General features: G+C 40.2%; 1 protein-coding gene across 1 annotated transcript in view; it reads right to left on the reverse strand.

Moving 5' to 3' along the window:
* Positions 1–11,958, reverse strand: part of adgrd2 (adhesion G protein-coupled receptor D2) — a 37,121-nt gene extending 25,163 nt beyond the window's left edge. Inside the window, exons 1-10 of the mRNA XM_076729917.1 lie at positions 11,569–11,958; positions 11,226–11,283; positions 10,808–11,047; positions 10,083–10,712; positions 7,845–7,967; positions 6,099–6,193; positions 5,136–5,426; positions 2,495–2,606; positions 1,080–1,214; positions 622–730 (exon numbers count right to left, since the gene is read on the reverse strand). Of these exons, the coding sequence (XP_076586032.1) occupies positions 622–730; positions 1,080–1,214; positions 2,495–2,606; positions 5,136–5,426; positions 6,099–6,193; positions 7,845–7,967; positions 10,083–10,712; positions 10,808–11,047; positions 11,226–11,283; positions 11,569–11,613 (1,838 nt within the window). The 5' untranslated portion in view covers positions 11,614–11,958. The remainder of the gene's footprint in view (positions 1–621; positions 731–1,079; positions 1,215–2,494; positions 2,607–5,135; positions 5,427–6,098; positions 6,194–7,844; positions 7,968–10,082; positions 10,713–10,807; positions 11,048–11,225; positions 11,284–11,568) is intronic.
* Positions 11,959–14,392: the final 2,434 nt, after the last annotated feature.

The following is a 14,392-nucleotide window of genomic DNA, read 5'->3' on the forward strand; positions in this document are numbered from 1 at the left end:
GATGGATGCTCCAAGCAAACACTTTCACTCAGGAGACCACTGTTTGTGACCCGTGTGAAACCGAAGTTAATGTTGACTTATTTTAATTTATGTAACAGTAATAACAGTTTTAACCCACACCATGATCTTCCCCAGGATGGAACCAAGCAGTTTTGTTGCCTAAATGTAACAAAGTAGTTTTGGTGCCTAAATCCAAGCAAACTGCAATTGTTCCATGTTAACCACATGACAATGAAGGTGTGGTGTGGCACCTGCTGTTAGTCTCCAGTGGTCAGATATGTCATTTTGGGAGTCATTGGCCGTAGACCAATTCATTTGTTTAGGCATGAGGAGGTGTTGGTGTTATCTGTGATAACAATAGGTGTTAGGTGGATTAAAGTCAGTGTTGTCCTATAAAGTGCTGCCTTATTCTTGACGACAACAAAACTGTGGCGACAAAAGGTTAGTAATCTTTATTTTGGAGTATATTTGGAGCATATTTATTCAGGAGACTTTGAGCCCACAAGTCTTTTGCACACTGCAAAACACAAAATCTGGTGTAAAAATGCATTATAAAATGTGACAGGTGTGGTGATTTTAAAAAGGCATCCATTTCCAGCAGCACTTGTGCTTGTATGTTACCTCTGCCTGCCATCAGTGACGGTTGGAACCATGGTGATGTTCTCCTCGGGATTGAAAAGAGGCCGCAGAGAGCTGTACCACGTGTTGACCAACGTGAGCTTATGGAAGCCTGCACAGTCAACACAACAGCAAGATGAGGCTTTAGCTTGCATCAGACAGCCAAATAAAACAGTTCTGAGAGAAATGTAGTTCATTTAGGATTGCTTATTGTTCAAAATGAATAGTTGTTGCAAAACCCAACAATGCGCCTCCATCTGCACTTCACTGCAAGACCTTGGGAGTATAAGTAGGTGAATACAAGCTACACAAGTCTGTCGTTAGTGCATAGCAAGACTTAGGTTAATAAAATGCGTCTTCTCTCTTAGCAAACACTCAGAATTGTGATAGATGAGTCTGAATAAGTGATTGCTGTAAATTCAAGTGGAGGAGGAGGATTTATTTGTGCAGCATTTTCCTACCGTTGTTATGGAGATCCTGTATCCTCTGATGTGGGACTGAAATACAGTCTAGGTTGGTGTTTTTCTCTGTCTCAGGTCCACAGAAGCTCCATCCTTTGGATCCTTCCTGCAGCCTCTGCTGCTGCACCTCCAACTCTGAAGAAGACAGGACAACAAAGAGCAGACTGAGACAGTTAGTGTTCAGTTTCTCTGCATAAAGAATTAGAAGAAAGTGTTTATTTTCTTCAGGTCACGTCATTAAGAAAAGATGAGTAATGTTTTATTATGAAGTCCATTTGGATGGTACAATACATTTTTCAAAGCCGACGATTTGTATTGCACAGTATATCCTTATCAAAGAAAATGTTAAAAAATGTGTTGTGTGTATGTTTTTTTTTCAAATGACATCATTTACTTTGTTTACATCATTTACATGTTTTCTCATGTTATATGCATGTAACACCCATTTTTCTGACTCCTTGCTCTGTGCTTCTCACCAGACATTTTTAATAACTGCACTGTCAGATCAAGAGTAATGGTTTGATTTTCAATCAAGATTGATTAAACTCAGCTGCAACAGTGTTACCATGGCAACTTTGGCATATTTCTGCTAGATTGCAAGAATGCAGTATTTTATTTTACTGGGAATCTACTTGAGATTTTTCTTGTGGCATCCTCAAGTACAATGCAAGGAAAAATATACACCTTAAAAGTTGAGATGTGAGAAGTTCCATGACAACGTCAAATTACAAAGTACAAATCTTCACAATGCAATTGGCGAGGGCAGTGTATGTTGGACGTCATTATTTTGAAATTTCTCCTAAAATTCTGCCCCATCACTGAAATCGTAAGTACTCGATGATGTTGCTAAAAATAGGTCCAACAGGGCAACAAGCACAAGCAATCAGTTAGAAGGGTTGAAAACACATTAACAATCTTGGCAGATTAGGGTCCACTTTATGTGGAGGTCAAATTCAAAGAAAGCACACCTGAATGCATGCTGCATGTCTGCTGGATGTTTACAGCAGACAGTTTGGGTCATCATTTTACTGTTCACCTTCATTTTCTCTTCTAAATAAGTTTCCCTTACCTGTGGCTTTGTTCACAACCTTTCTGGTCGTCTGACCTCTTGTGTTTCTTGCCCTTACTGGACATTATTTTGTTCAGAGATCTCTGCAATTGGTGAGTGTTGGCCAGAGCTCTATGAAATGATTGAAACCCACAGTGTAATAAACCAACCTCCTCACAAATCTCTTGGTAATCAAGAGTATTCCCCAAAGTTTTACCCTATCCCAGCAAAGGTCTCCCATGATGGACCCAGATCTAACTCAAATGTGTTATCCTTTCATTTCAAAATTCCTTTGCACTATTTGTTTTAAATGTTTTAATATGTCAGTGTGTGTGTGTGTGTGTGTGTGTGTGTGTGAGTGACTCACTGATGTTGGGGCTGTGAATGGTCAGGTGACCAGTCTCTGTCATCAAGTGAGGGCTCAGGTTGGTCATCATCCGATCAATACTCTTGACTACATCCATGGGGCCGTTTACCACCTAAAACACATGAAGCACTGGCATCTCAGCAGCAGCAACACTCATCCACTCTGCCCTGTTGAGCACATCCGTCAAAGCTAAAGAGGTACATTTCAAAATGACCATTCAAATGCCACACAATAAGAAAATGCTTTCAGTGCTGTTAACTGTTTGCTGGAGTCTATACACTGTTTGGCTGAAGAGGGCACGCACAGTTCAATAGACTGGCCTATAATGCAGGGTACAATCATGGATTTTGCCATTATCTGTTTTGAAATCCCTCATTCTGAATTCAATACGCCCATCTAAGAGCTGAGCCTTGGAGACAGAGCTTTGAGCAGAGCGAGGGAGGTTTGTGGATGAGTACAGCCACGGTTTTCAGAGTGCTGCTCAGCCATTGAGTCTGGGCTGAGGTGGCCTTGGAGCGCTGAGAGGACAGGGGGGAAGGGAGGCAAGCGCAGAGAGAAACACAACACTTGTCATAAAGCAACCTCATCAAGTTGCACATCAATAGTGTAGAGGCAGAAGTGACAAGAAAGGAGGCTTGGTAATAGAGTTTGGAGAGAACGCAATGTACCAACTGTGAACTGGGTTAGAGAACGATTCCCTCACTGAAATCTGTTTTTCAAGACATATGGAGGCTGCTACTGCATTTGTGAGCTCTGTTCAACTCTTCCTGAGGTAACTTCATTATTCCAGTGCTGATGATGATCTCTCTTATAATGGTGTAACTATATAGGCATACTGCCCCCTAGTGCTAAGGACCTGAAATGAAAAAGTCTATCTATCTATCTATCTATCTATCTATCTATCTATCTATCTATCTATCTATCTATTTTCATACTCATCAAACCTCAGTGAGCCCTCAGGCCCTGTTTGGAAGCATCTGCATTTACTACAGTATAGTACCTATTATAGCCCTGATGCAATATTTTAAGGCTCTAATATGAGTAGAATTTTTTAAAACTCTTTTTTTTTTTTTTTAAAACAGTCAACAGAAGTTAATGTGGAACAGTGTGGACACACAAAAATGCATTTAATGACCACATATTTCAAATTTCATAAATTGTTTTGGTAAACTCACCACAAAAAGTATTTAAAAAGCTAAATTAGATGTATTTGACCTTACGTAAAAAAATGAACATAGCAAAATTACTGTAAATTTGACCTCAGTGCACTACAGTGTACTACATCAACATCTAAAAATACAAAATAAAAACCATGGAGGAATTATTTTCCTCATGGAGGTGGAAAGTCTAGAAACAAATGATCAGATGTCTCTCCTGAATGTGATGAATGCTGTAACTATGATGTGACCATGACTGCTGTATATCTATATCTGTAGCTATCCTGTACATCTCATGAATATATACGTACAGTGTGTACCTCTTTTCTATTGCATTACTGGAGTGACTTGACAGAATTAAAAAAAAATAAAGCCTACTGAAGTGTATTTCAAAAATGCATATGCTGCAAGGTTGCACAATCCATGCAGTAAATTAGGTCATTGTGTAATGAATGATTAAGTTTTCTTGTTGGGAGACAAATGTCAGCGTTCTGATACATGGCTTGTTTCTGAGATGTGTATGTGGTTGGTTGCATCAGTGTATTTTGGATGTGAGATGAACTGTTGTGCTGAGCTGCATGTTTGTAAGGAAAAATCTGTGAACTTAGTATAGAGATATTCAGTGTAGAGAAATGTGTGTTACTAATTATAAGATGAAAATAAGAATGAAAAAATAAACAAGTGTAAACAGCTGCATAATGTCTTGTGGCTCTAGAGGGTTTTTCTAAAGTCTGACAAAATAATCGTGATGATCGGCTTGGGTTTGTACATACATAAGTTTTTAGCAGAGAGCATTTGTTACAAGGTGGTGCATTGAGTTTGAAAGATAAGGGCATTTACCTGCATGGCAATAAGGGGTCCAACAAAATATGGCATGTGAGTTGCATCATGGGAAATGCAGGATCCAGTTTTGGGGGGCTTTGCCCTATGAGATTAAAAGTCAGCATATCTTGGCCTCTGCTGCTTCAGTTTTGACCATGGCATTATAGCTCTGTGCCTTGTGAGTACAACAAACTGTTTTATCTCCCAATATACTGTGTGTGTGTGTGTGTGTGTGTGTGTGTATATATATATATATAACAAAAAAGAGAGAGAAAAAGTGCCAGTGAGAGTTGTATTCTGTGATCATGGGGTTTGAAAATAATCTTTTGTCTCATTTGGCAGCTGCCGTGATAACTTGCACTATCACCGTGATTTCAAAATATATTCCATTTTCAACAGTCTAAAGTAATCCTTTAATGGAACAACTGGATCAAGACTTGAAAAATACATTCTGCCATATGCCTGTAGAGTAGCCTCATCAAAACATCATTTTCCCTTATTTTCCGGTGGGAATTTTCTAAATTGATTTCTTTTCTGAATCTATGATATTTCATGTCAGATGTATATACAACACACAAACTGTACAGGTGTGCACTCTACTGTACCCGTGTGTACAGTGAGGACTGAAGTGAGAATATGCAGTGCTAAAGTATATGTGCTACCTCTTTGATGGCCTTCCACTTGAGGGAGTTGTCTTCACTGATGATGTTGTCAGCCACACTGATGAAGTGCTGGCTGAGCTCCTGGATGTTGTCCTGGCTGTGGTTGGTGGCATTGGCAAGCAGCTGTGTGGGGACATCAGCAGCCAGAGACAGTAGTTGGATGAGGGACACCATGTCTGTTGGCTGTAGTTCCTCCTGTTGGGTGTCCTCCAGGGCCTGAACAGAGACATCCAGCAGGGCAGACGCCTGTGCCAGGCTGCTCAGCCCTGACGGCTGCTGCCCCAACACTACCTGGGAGTGGAGACAGAGACACTGGGTTCAACAAAGCTGCAGCACGTCTTTCATTTTGCCATCCAAAACAGTGTTTTTCTATTTATTATGAACACTGGGTGTTTTTCATGGGACTGCACGGGAAACCAAAGTAAGAGCTGCATCTTTTACGTGATGGATATCATTTAGCATGTTTCATCATGTGTTTCTTGTATAATTACAGTACTGTTGATGAGCTGTTACCTGACCAGAAGAATTATACAAAAATGATCTAAATCTTTCTTTCTTTCTTAATTTTATGGGATAATAAATTCAGGTAATGCCATGTAATGTTTGAATCAACATATTATTTTTTGGACGATTTGGCATGAAAATGAGCTGTTTATATAAACATAAAATATTCAGCTTTTGTTTAAAATATTGGCATCAGCATCAGCCAACAGCAACCTATACGAAAGCCCCATGAACATACATGTAAGACCTACAACCGAAGCCTTACTCAAAACAGAATAGTGGAATCAAATAACAAAAGACAAAGAAAAGTTGAATGTTCAACTCTAAATGTGCCTTAAAACACTCTCTCTGGCTGAACTGAAGACAGTTAGTTTGGCAACAAGTTTCATGCAATGAAATCTTTAAAGAAGTGGGGAAAGACAGGCAAGTGATCTAAATGAAGATGTGTGGGTTGTCTACCTGGGTGCTGTTGGAAAGCTTCATCAGGTGGTTCATAAAAGTAGTGGGCTGAGAGTTCTGAAAATCACTCATCTGCTTCATCTTCAGGTATCGCTCTGTGCCAAAAACAACATAATATCAGTGTATATGATGTAATGGCTGGTTGCTCTGGTGCTCCAAGAACTCATCCTTTAGCTGGCTATCCCTGAGCCCGTTGAAGCATTGTAGAAAAACACACTGAACATCCAGCAGAAAGTGATCTCAGTCCTCGTCAACAGGGATTTTCCCTTACTTAAGGCTTAGACATTATAATTTAGTTAGAGCAGGCAAATCTTTTTTTACATTTACCTTCTCAATTTTGTAACTCTAGTAAACACTGATCATTCGAAGGTTACTGTCAGCAACCAGTCAAGGTCACAGGTCAAAACTATACCCCCAGACTGAAATGACGTATTCACTTCACATCATGCATCTAGTGAACTCCCTGCGTTTTCAGATGCCCACAGAATTCCGTATACACGAAGAAGTATGCATATCTTATAGTTATTCAGTGACAGCCATGTCACTGATCCTGTTAAATCAATGCTATTTCACTTTTATAAGGCAGGGCTAAAAACACAGCATTAGGTCATACTGAGCACCAAAGTTGTATGTATATATGTATACAAGGTTATTTATCTATTTTTTTTTAAATGCTACGTGGATCTCTGTATGCAAATTTGCTTTCTGATATTATTTGTCTTTCTGTCTTCCCTACAAAGAGCACCTTGCTTGACTGTCTTATGTTTGATTGATGTTCCATTCCAGCATCTTTTCAAGAAAGTTTGGAATAGCTTTTGCAGCTCTGAATAGCAGCTGCAAGTATTCCTTTCAGGAATTTCAAACAACCCAAACAACCTTCACTACTTAGCTCCTTGCTGTGACTACACAGTAATAATTTAAGTTAGTAGACAATGTCCAAAAGACGTATGCAAAAATGTAAAAAACATGAACAGAATCTGAAGCAAAAAAGGTGAGGGGGACAAAAAATTTCAAAAAGTGAGGGGGATGCGCCCCCTCCTATCCCCAGTGGAAATTTGCCCTTCTTGAGGGCACTAATCCCACTATTCAGGAAACTTGGGTGTTGTAGAAACCTTGGAAGAGTATGCATTCTCCAACTGAAGCTTTGACATGGGTGGTATCTTACTGGCTATTCCCAGTATATTTAATTTTGAATTAACTATATGGCAACAAAAATGTGAGGAATGAAATGATTCAGGAGCAGCATGATGTTTTTAAAACTGCATTTAGACCTCCATCCAGGGGAAAAAATACAGAAAACCCTGAACAGCTGACAATGAATAAAATATGAAACATCGACAGTAAATAATAATAAGATTTTACAAACTTTCTTTTTTGAGTCTGGTCTACTTTTTCTGTGGGACTAGAGTTGTATTTGTGGTATTTGGACTTATGACCTCAGTATTTCTAAAAGCCTGTCTATGGCCCTGGATAAAATTTCTGGAATAGCCTTGTTTCTGATGCAGATCAGCTTTAATGTTTTCAGTACATTGGTAGATTTACATTTTAAACTGAGTGTTTCAGATCTCATATGTACATTACAGGTTTTGTCTTACCAATTGCAACACTTCATGCAGGCCACATCATAATGTATTTCACTTAGAGTCAATATGTTCAGTCAGAATTATCACTTACATTGATGGATATTAACAGTTGGTGTACAAAACCTGATGACCCCCGATGTTGTGGACTGTGTGTGAGACTCACCTCTGCTGCTCTTGCAGATGAACGGTAGTGGATCAGAACAGTCTGTCAGGCTGAACAGCGGGAGTTGATCTGACCAGCCCTGCAGCATCCTGCAGCCCTGCAGCTCCATCTGCTGGTGAACTGCTACACACACATTCACATGATCACACATTAAAACACACAGTGACAAAGAAGAAGAAGACAGAGAGACAGAGAGATTGCTTGTGTGTCTAAATGTCTTCACTGGTGGAAAATATGAACAATGGATGAAGTAAAAATGACATTCAGGAGGGTGGACAGCAAATGAAAGAATAATATATTTATTATGAATACAAACAGTGAATAATAAGAATAAGAATAAGAATAATAAATTGTCTCCATGGATCTTGTAAGAGAAAAAGAAACTCAGACAGTGGGGGAGTTTCTGCTCACCACTGCATGGAGCTCTGTTCTTCAACTAGCAGCCCCCACACTGCTGGAGCTGTGGGAATTCCCCCCCCACCCCACCCCCACCCCCCTCCTTCTCTGTCTCCCTTTCACTCATCCTTCATTTCACTTAATGTGTTTCAGGAGGTGTCTACATGTCAGACTGTTCAGTTTCACACCGTCTGAGTTTACACACCTCTTTAGGGAGGAATTATTCCTGAATGACTCCAAAGCTAAGACACATGTAAGAGAAACCACTGGATAAGAAAGGCTAGCATGTCGAAACAATTAGTCAAGAGAAAGTTAAAAATATATTACAAGACGACATATAGTGCTGCACACAGTAGTCACAGTTTTTTTGGTTTCTTTGGTCGTAAAGACGAGGAAAACATTTACTATAAAGTATTCAGTAGTCAGTCAGGGTTATTTTCTCAGACTTGACAAGGATCCTCCAGAGCTATACAAGACATTATACATCTGTCTACACAGCCTGAGTAAGACTTCTCTTTACATGCTTTGCTGTTTGCACTGGACATTTAAACTCTGGACATCTCACTTAAACTCATTTAAACACTTGACATTTACACTTGAATTCTTTTGCATTGGACATTTTTACTTTTACTTCTGTTTGGACATTTTTACCCTCACTGGATACTGGACATCTTTAATTTTAATTCCATTTGCACTGGACATCTGTACTTTTAGTCCTATTGCACTGGACATGTGGACATTTTTACATTTTTTTACATTTAACTTTTAACTCCTTGCTTGCTGTGCTTTTAGATTATTTATTGCATGCCTTTTACTTAAAATTTGTGGATTATGCTGGAACCTGTGAATTTCCCTTGGGGATGAATAAAGTATCTATCTATCTATCTATCTATCTTTGGCTGATTTGAATTATATTGTTTCTAACAAGATGCAACTGAAACTTGTTTCCTTGTTTCTTGGTGTTAGTATGATGAGTAAATTATGTAAAGTTTAACCAGGAAACACAATTTGGGTAAACTGTTTGGGTACGATGGTCTTGGTGCCTTTGTTGCATCTTTGAAAATTATTAAGAGGCAACAAACAAATTTTCCTGCTCATGTTTGTTGCCCCTTCAGAGCCAGATCTTAGCAATCTGCTGTGAAAACAAGATATTATTACTGAAAGAAATGATGGTTAAAGTACAAAGAAAACCAAAGTTGTAATAAATTAGAATTATCCTTTAACAAAGACACCCTATGAAGGATGACCACAGAACTCTGTGTTTCGTGTGTGTGTGTGTGTGTGTGTGTGTGTGTGTGAACTCACTATGACTGTCTTGAACAGAGGGACACTATAACATGTCCGCCTTCACCAACTTCAAACTCAGATCAAATCATTGTAAGAGTGTTCCTACGAACATCAATCATTTCATCAAAAATGTAATGATTTAACAAGCTTTGGACTATAAAGGTTTGGCTGTCAGTGGCTTAACTTGTGCTCCCTTTTCAACATTAGTCCTATGTGAAAAAGACTGAGAAGCCTCCTCCTTCTTTTGAATGAGGCAACTGCAATGGCACAGATTGGGTTCCTATGCCTTGCTTGACTACTCAAACTGGACCTCCTGGATTGTATTTCATTGTATCTGAAACATGCCTTCATTGATGTGACTGCTTAAAATTTTCAAACTCTCTTACAGGGCGTCCTGCCTCTCACCTACGGAGCCATTAGTTGTGACCTCCAGATTCAGGCACAGAAATATTGAATATCAAGGTGAATATCAATTTGGTAAATCCTTAAAAAAAGATCAGTCTTGGTCAATTATTATAAGATGCTGACTTGAAAGTTCTTGAAATGTGATCTTACCTGGACAAAAAAGAAGGACCTGCACCTGTTTGACCACTGGGTGGCTGCTTAGGTGGTCAAGGTTCCAACTGAAAAGCACATCCTGGGTCATGGGTGAACATGTGTTAAGGGACAGAACATGCCTTTTGTCCAGAGACATATTCCAAATATTCAGGTCAGTGATGTTTCCAAAAAAGGGCTCTGTGAAATTCCCTCCGAATGAATCTTGGTCCTGACCCAGAATTAGTATCCCATCCCCGTAGATATCCCTGGACGTGTCTGTCCCTGAGCCCATGTCCTTCCTGTCCCCGTCAACATAGATAGCCCAGTGGCCAGTGCTCCGGTGCCACGTGACACATATGTGATGCCAAGCTCCGTCGTTGGGAAAGGATGCCTTATATGGCAGGTGCTTTCCATGGATGATGATTGCCAGAAGGATGCGTCCCTGCATGTCCACTTGACCTCTTAGCTGGAACTCATTGGTAAAGACAGGTGCAGCATAGGAGAAGATGGTGGACACCTCATTCCATTCTGGGTTCCACTGAACACGAACGCACACACTGACGGACGACAGTGCAGGGAAGGAAATGTTGACACGAGCAAAGCCTTCACGGGATTCTCTTGGGAAGTTTAGAGCAGAGAACTTTAAATCTAAACAAGAGCAGAAGAAGTCATCAATCAAACTCTACATTTTTGTTTTGCATGTCTTTACTTTGTTAACTTGTAGGTCCCCCAATTTCACTCACATTGCTTGGAGAGGGCCAAAGGCTTGGAGGCTGCTTTTCTGGGATTCCCCACCCAGATAGGTGAGGGAAGTCCAATCTGCTGAAGCAACTCCATGACTCCTTCCCAATGCTCTGACTGGTCCAGGGTGGCAAGGGAGCTGAACTGGGCTCTGCAGAAGCTGTCAGCTCTGGAGAAGGTCAGTGAGTCATTGACCAGCTGGAAGGCCCAGTGAGAAGTTAGATGGACCAGTCGAGATTGTTCTGGGCAGTCAGACACAGAAAACAATTACAACAAATGTATGAAAAGTGAGGGATCAATCAAATATGTATTAATCGTGTTTTTTTTTTTTTTTTGATTGATCGAGTAGACCAACAAGAGAAGCCAGTACTATGAATTGAAACTGCTGGCCACTCAATGGCCACCAAAAGTGAGTCTCACCATGTGAGTCCCCCACTCTGTCTGGTCCAGCATGTGTTGGCTCACTCTCACATACCACCTACAGGAGAAGGAGTTATTTTTTAATTAAGAATTGTATTGAATTAACAGTTGCTGTGGAGCATTTCCCTGCACATATAATTTAAGCAGCATTCAAAACCCGCTGTCATTTAAAAATAAATGGGCAATGTGTTGTGGAATTCCACACATTAAAATATTGCAAAGTTGAGGCTCTGAGTAGCATTTTCACAACAATGAAATTTGAATACATGTTAAAAATGAAACACAGAAAACTGTTTGCATGGCTTTTGTTATAGTATGTCGTATAGAATGAAAAGATTATTACCACAAATGAGAAGAGTATGAGTCCAGCATGCAGGGCTCCAGTCATCTCTAAGCCAGTGTAGTCTCCAACTGAAATAAACCTTACCAAGCTTACCAAGAAAATATTTCTGCTGGATACAGATGTTCTTCAGTTTAAAAAAATGCAGAGTGTTTAAGCCAATAATATATCAAATCTCTCATATCAAATCGCTCTGAGTATTGCATGGCAAGGAAAGCCAGGAGCATTTTGGTGTGTCACTGTTTCACCGGTGGTTTTAAAAAACTGTCCATCCTGATTCATTACTGCACTCTCAGTTGTAGACTCCCCAATTTTAATCCAAAGCAGCAAAAAGTCTCTTTGACAAATCTGGGAACAAACTCCATGTGTGGTATGATGAAGCCCAAATCCTGTCCAGACTCCTCATCCAGTGCTTTGGCTTCAATGTCCAGCATGTCCAACAGAGTTTCTGGTCTCCTGACTGGGAGAGAGCCAGCGATCCCAGTGTGTCTGTCCAAGAGTCCCAGTCTGTCTCCTGCCTCCCTTCAGACCCCCCACCCCTCCCTCCCTCCTTAGTACCCTGAAGCCATCTGCCTTTGTCATGCAAATGAAGTCATTTTTTAAAAGAGCCCTACTTACGCAAGCAGTGTCAAGCATTTGGCACAGAGTTCATCAAGAGCACCAGGGTGGCAGACATTTTTATCACATAGCCTGTCTTTGTGCCTTCTGTAGGATTCTGTAGGTAGTTAACTGGGACATCTGTTTTATTGGTCTACTTCATAGTCAATAAAAGATTAGTACTGCTAATGTAATCAGTGTACAGTAAATTGTAAAGTTTGTCTGTTTGGATGGCTTTCATGTGGTGGTTTTGTGCAACATGTTTGAAAAACTTTTGCATGCCCTTTGACATCAATTACATTTGTATTCACAGCACACAGGGCAAAGGCTGGTCACTGGTATTAGCAGATTAACAGATCGATGGCTCAGTAACACTGCATCCCAAAATCTAAACTTGGGCAGAAGCTAAGATGGGTGAAGCAACACCAGGGTTGACTGACATAAATCTATTTCAACTTGGGTGTTTATTTTAGTTTTGGCCATCATTTCTATTCATTTGAATTTGTGATGTAATGTGAGGCCTGCAAACACCACTGATTGTGGTGCGATCTCTATAGCTTAATGTATGCTTATTTTTGACAATGCTTATACTTGCACGTGGTTGGTGCCGATGTCATTCAATGTCATACTCTTTGGTTTCGATTGTCCCGTCCCCTGTTCCTGCCACAGTTACTCTGGGGGAAATACTTCATACACTAGACCAATGGAAGCCAGTCTAATTATACAGTATTACAGTACAGAGGTGATTTATTCTTACCTTGCGAGGGAGCAGATGAACAAAGCATGGCACTGTAGGCTATTGTCAATGGAAAAGATGTCTTCGCTCTCCTATTTGTCATAGGTTCATTGATCTGGTTGAAGTGATGATAAACAGTGATAGACCGATGGTTTATCCAATCACTTGCAAAGTATTTTTTTGAAAGTGCCAGTGCAGCTTTCCATGGACAGCATTGCTGACATTGCTGAGAAAACCCAAGTGTTTACTTGTCAGTGTTTTCACAGAAGAGATGATTTGTTATGGCTTGGGCACACTCAAGACTATTGGAAAGTCTTTCTCTAGTTGCCTGTTTTTAGACGAAACATGTTAATATGCGGAAGCAAATAGCATTCTGCTTGCCATGGGAACTTAATTAATGGGAGAAGGACCACCATGACCTGCAAGGTGGGGGTCGTGTGACTACCAAGGCTAGTGCCTGCGGATGAATCTAGCATACTGCTGGATGACCACCAATGGCTGTGTGAGCTAATATTCCAACTATTATAGATCACAACGGGTTTGATGATGTTGTTTGATGGCTAAAGTTCAGTATGCAAGGTTTCCTGAAAATGACATTTGTTATTTTTTATATTACAATAGCATTTTGTTTGAGCTGTTATCTACTGAAATGTCAGATATTTCTCTAGCTAGACATTATGAACAGAGCTGATTCATTGAAAGTGTATGATATCATGTTTCCGATGGTTAATCATTATTTTTACATTTAGAGATTTTGTATTGATTACTTTCTGTGGCAAAATAGCTTAACTAGCAAGGCTACTAAATTTTACCATTGTCTTTGACCACTGCTCAACTGTCACATGACCCTTGTCTTGCAAGCCTGAGTGTTGCGTGATGGTAGTCTCCTTGTTTACATTGGACAATTTGGATCATTTTTTATATTTTCTGTTCATTTTTACTGTTCTTCATTTACGTATCAAAATAAGTTCGGTGAAACCGGTAGCTTGTTGTCTGATCACCATTCTGACTTCTTTTCAGCTATATCAGCAATTCATTTCATGAGCAGACTGACAATGTTGTCACAATTGGAGTAATCTTTGAACCTGATCATCTTGCCATGTGTGGATTTACACACACCGGTCTAGACTCACACACAGAGACTGATGTACTTGAGAGTAAGGCTGCTGGAGTGAAGTCTTGACATCCCTAAAGTCCAGAATCCAGTGATCCAGACAAAGAGTGATTGAGACAAAGCCAGCCATTAGTATTCCACCTAGGTATCCACTCTCAGTGTGAAAAACTGGACAAGAGCCCACAGGAATAAAGGCGCCTCCAGACTGAGACTCCTGGACATCGCTCTCCCTCGTGCCCTCCTCTCCTGTTGCCTATTCATCCAACTGAACAACAGCCTTCTCCTTCAATCAAGCTGGGGCTTAGACATCGCTGAGAAAAACCAAGCATTTACTTATCAGTATTTGCCCTGCAGAGAAAAGAGCACGGAACAGCAGATCC

The sequence above is a fragment of the Chaetodon auriga genome, chromosome 5, assembly GCF_051107435.1.
Source record: "Chaetodon auriga isolate fChaAug3 chromosome 5, fChaAug3.hap1, whole genome shotgun sequence".
Taxonomy (NCBI): Eukaryota; Metazoa; Chordata; class Actinopteri; order Chaetodontiformes; family Chaetodontidae; genus Chaetodon; species Chaetodon auriga.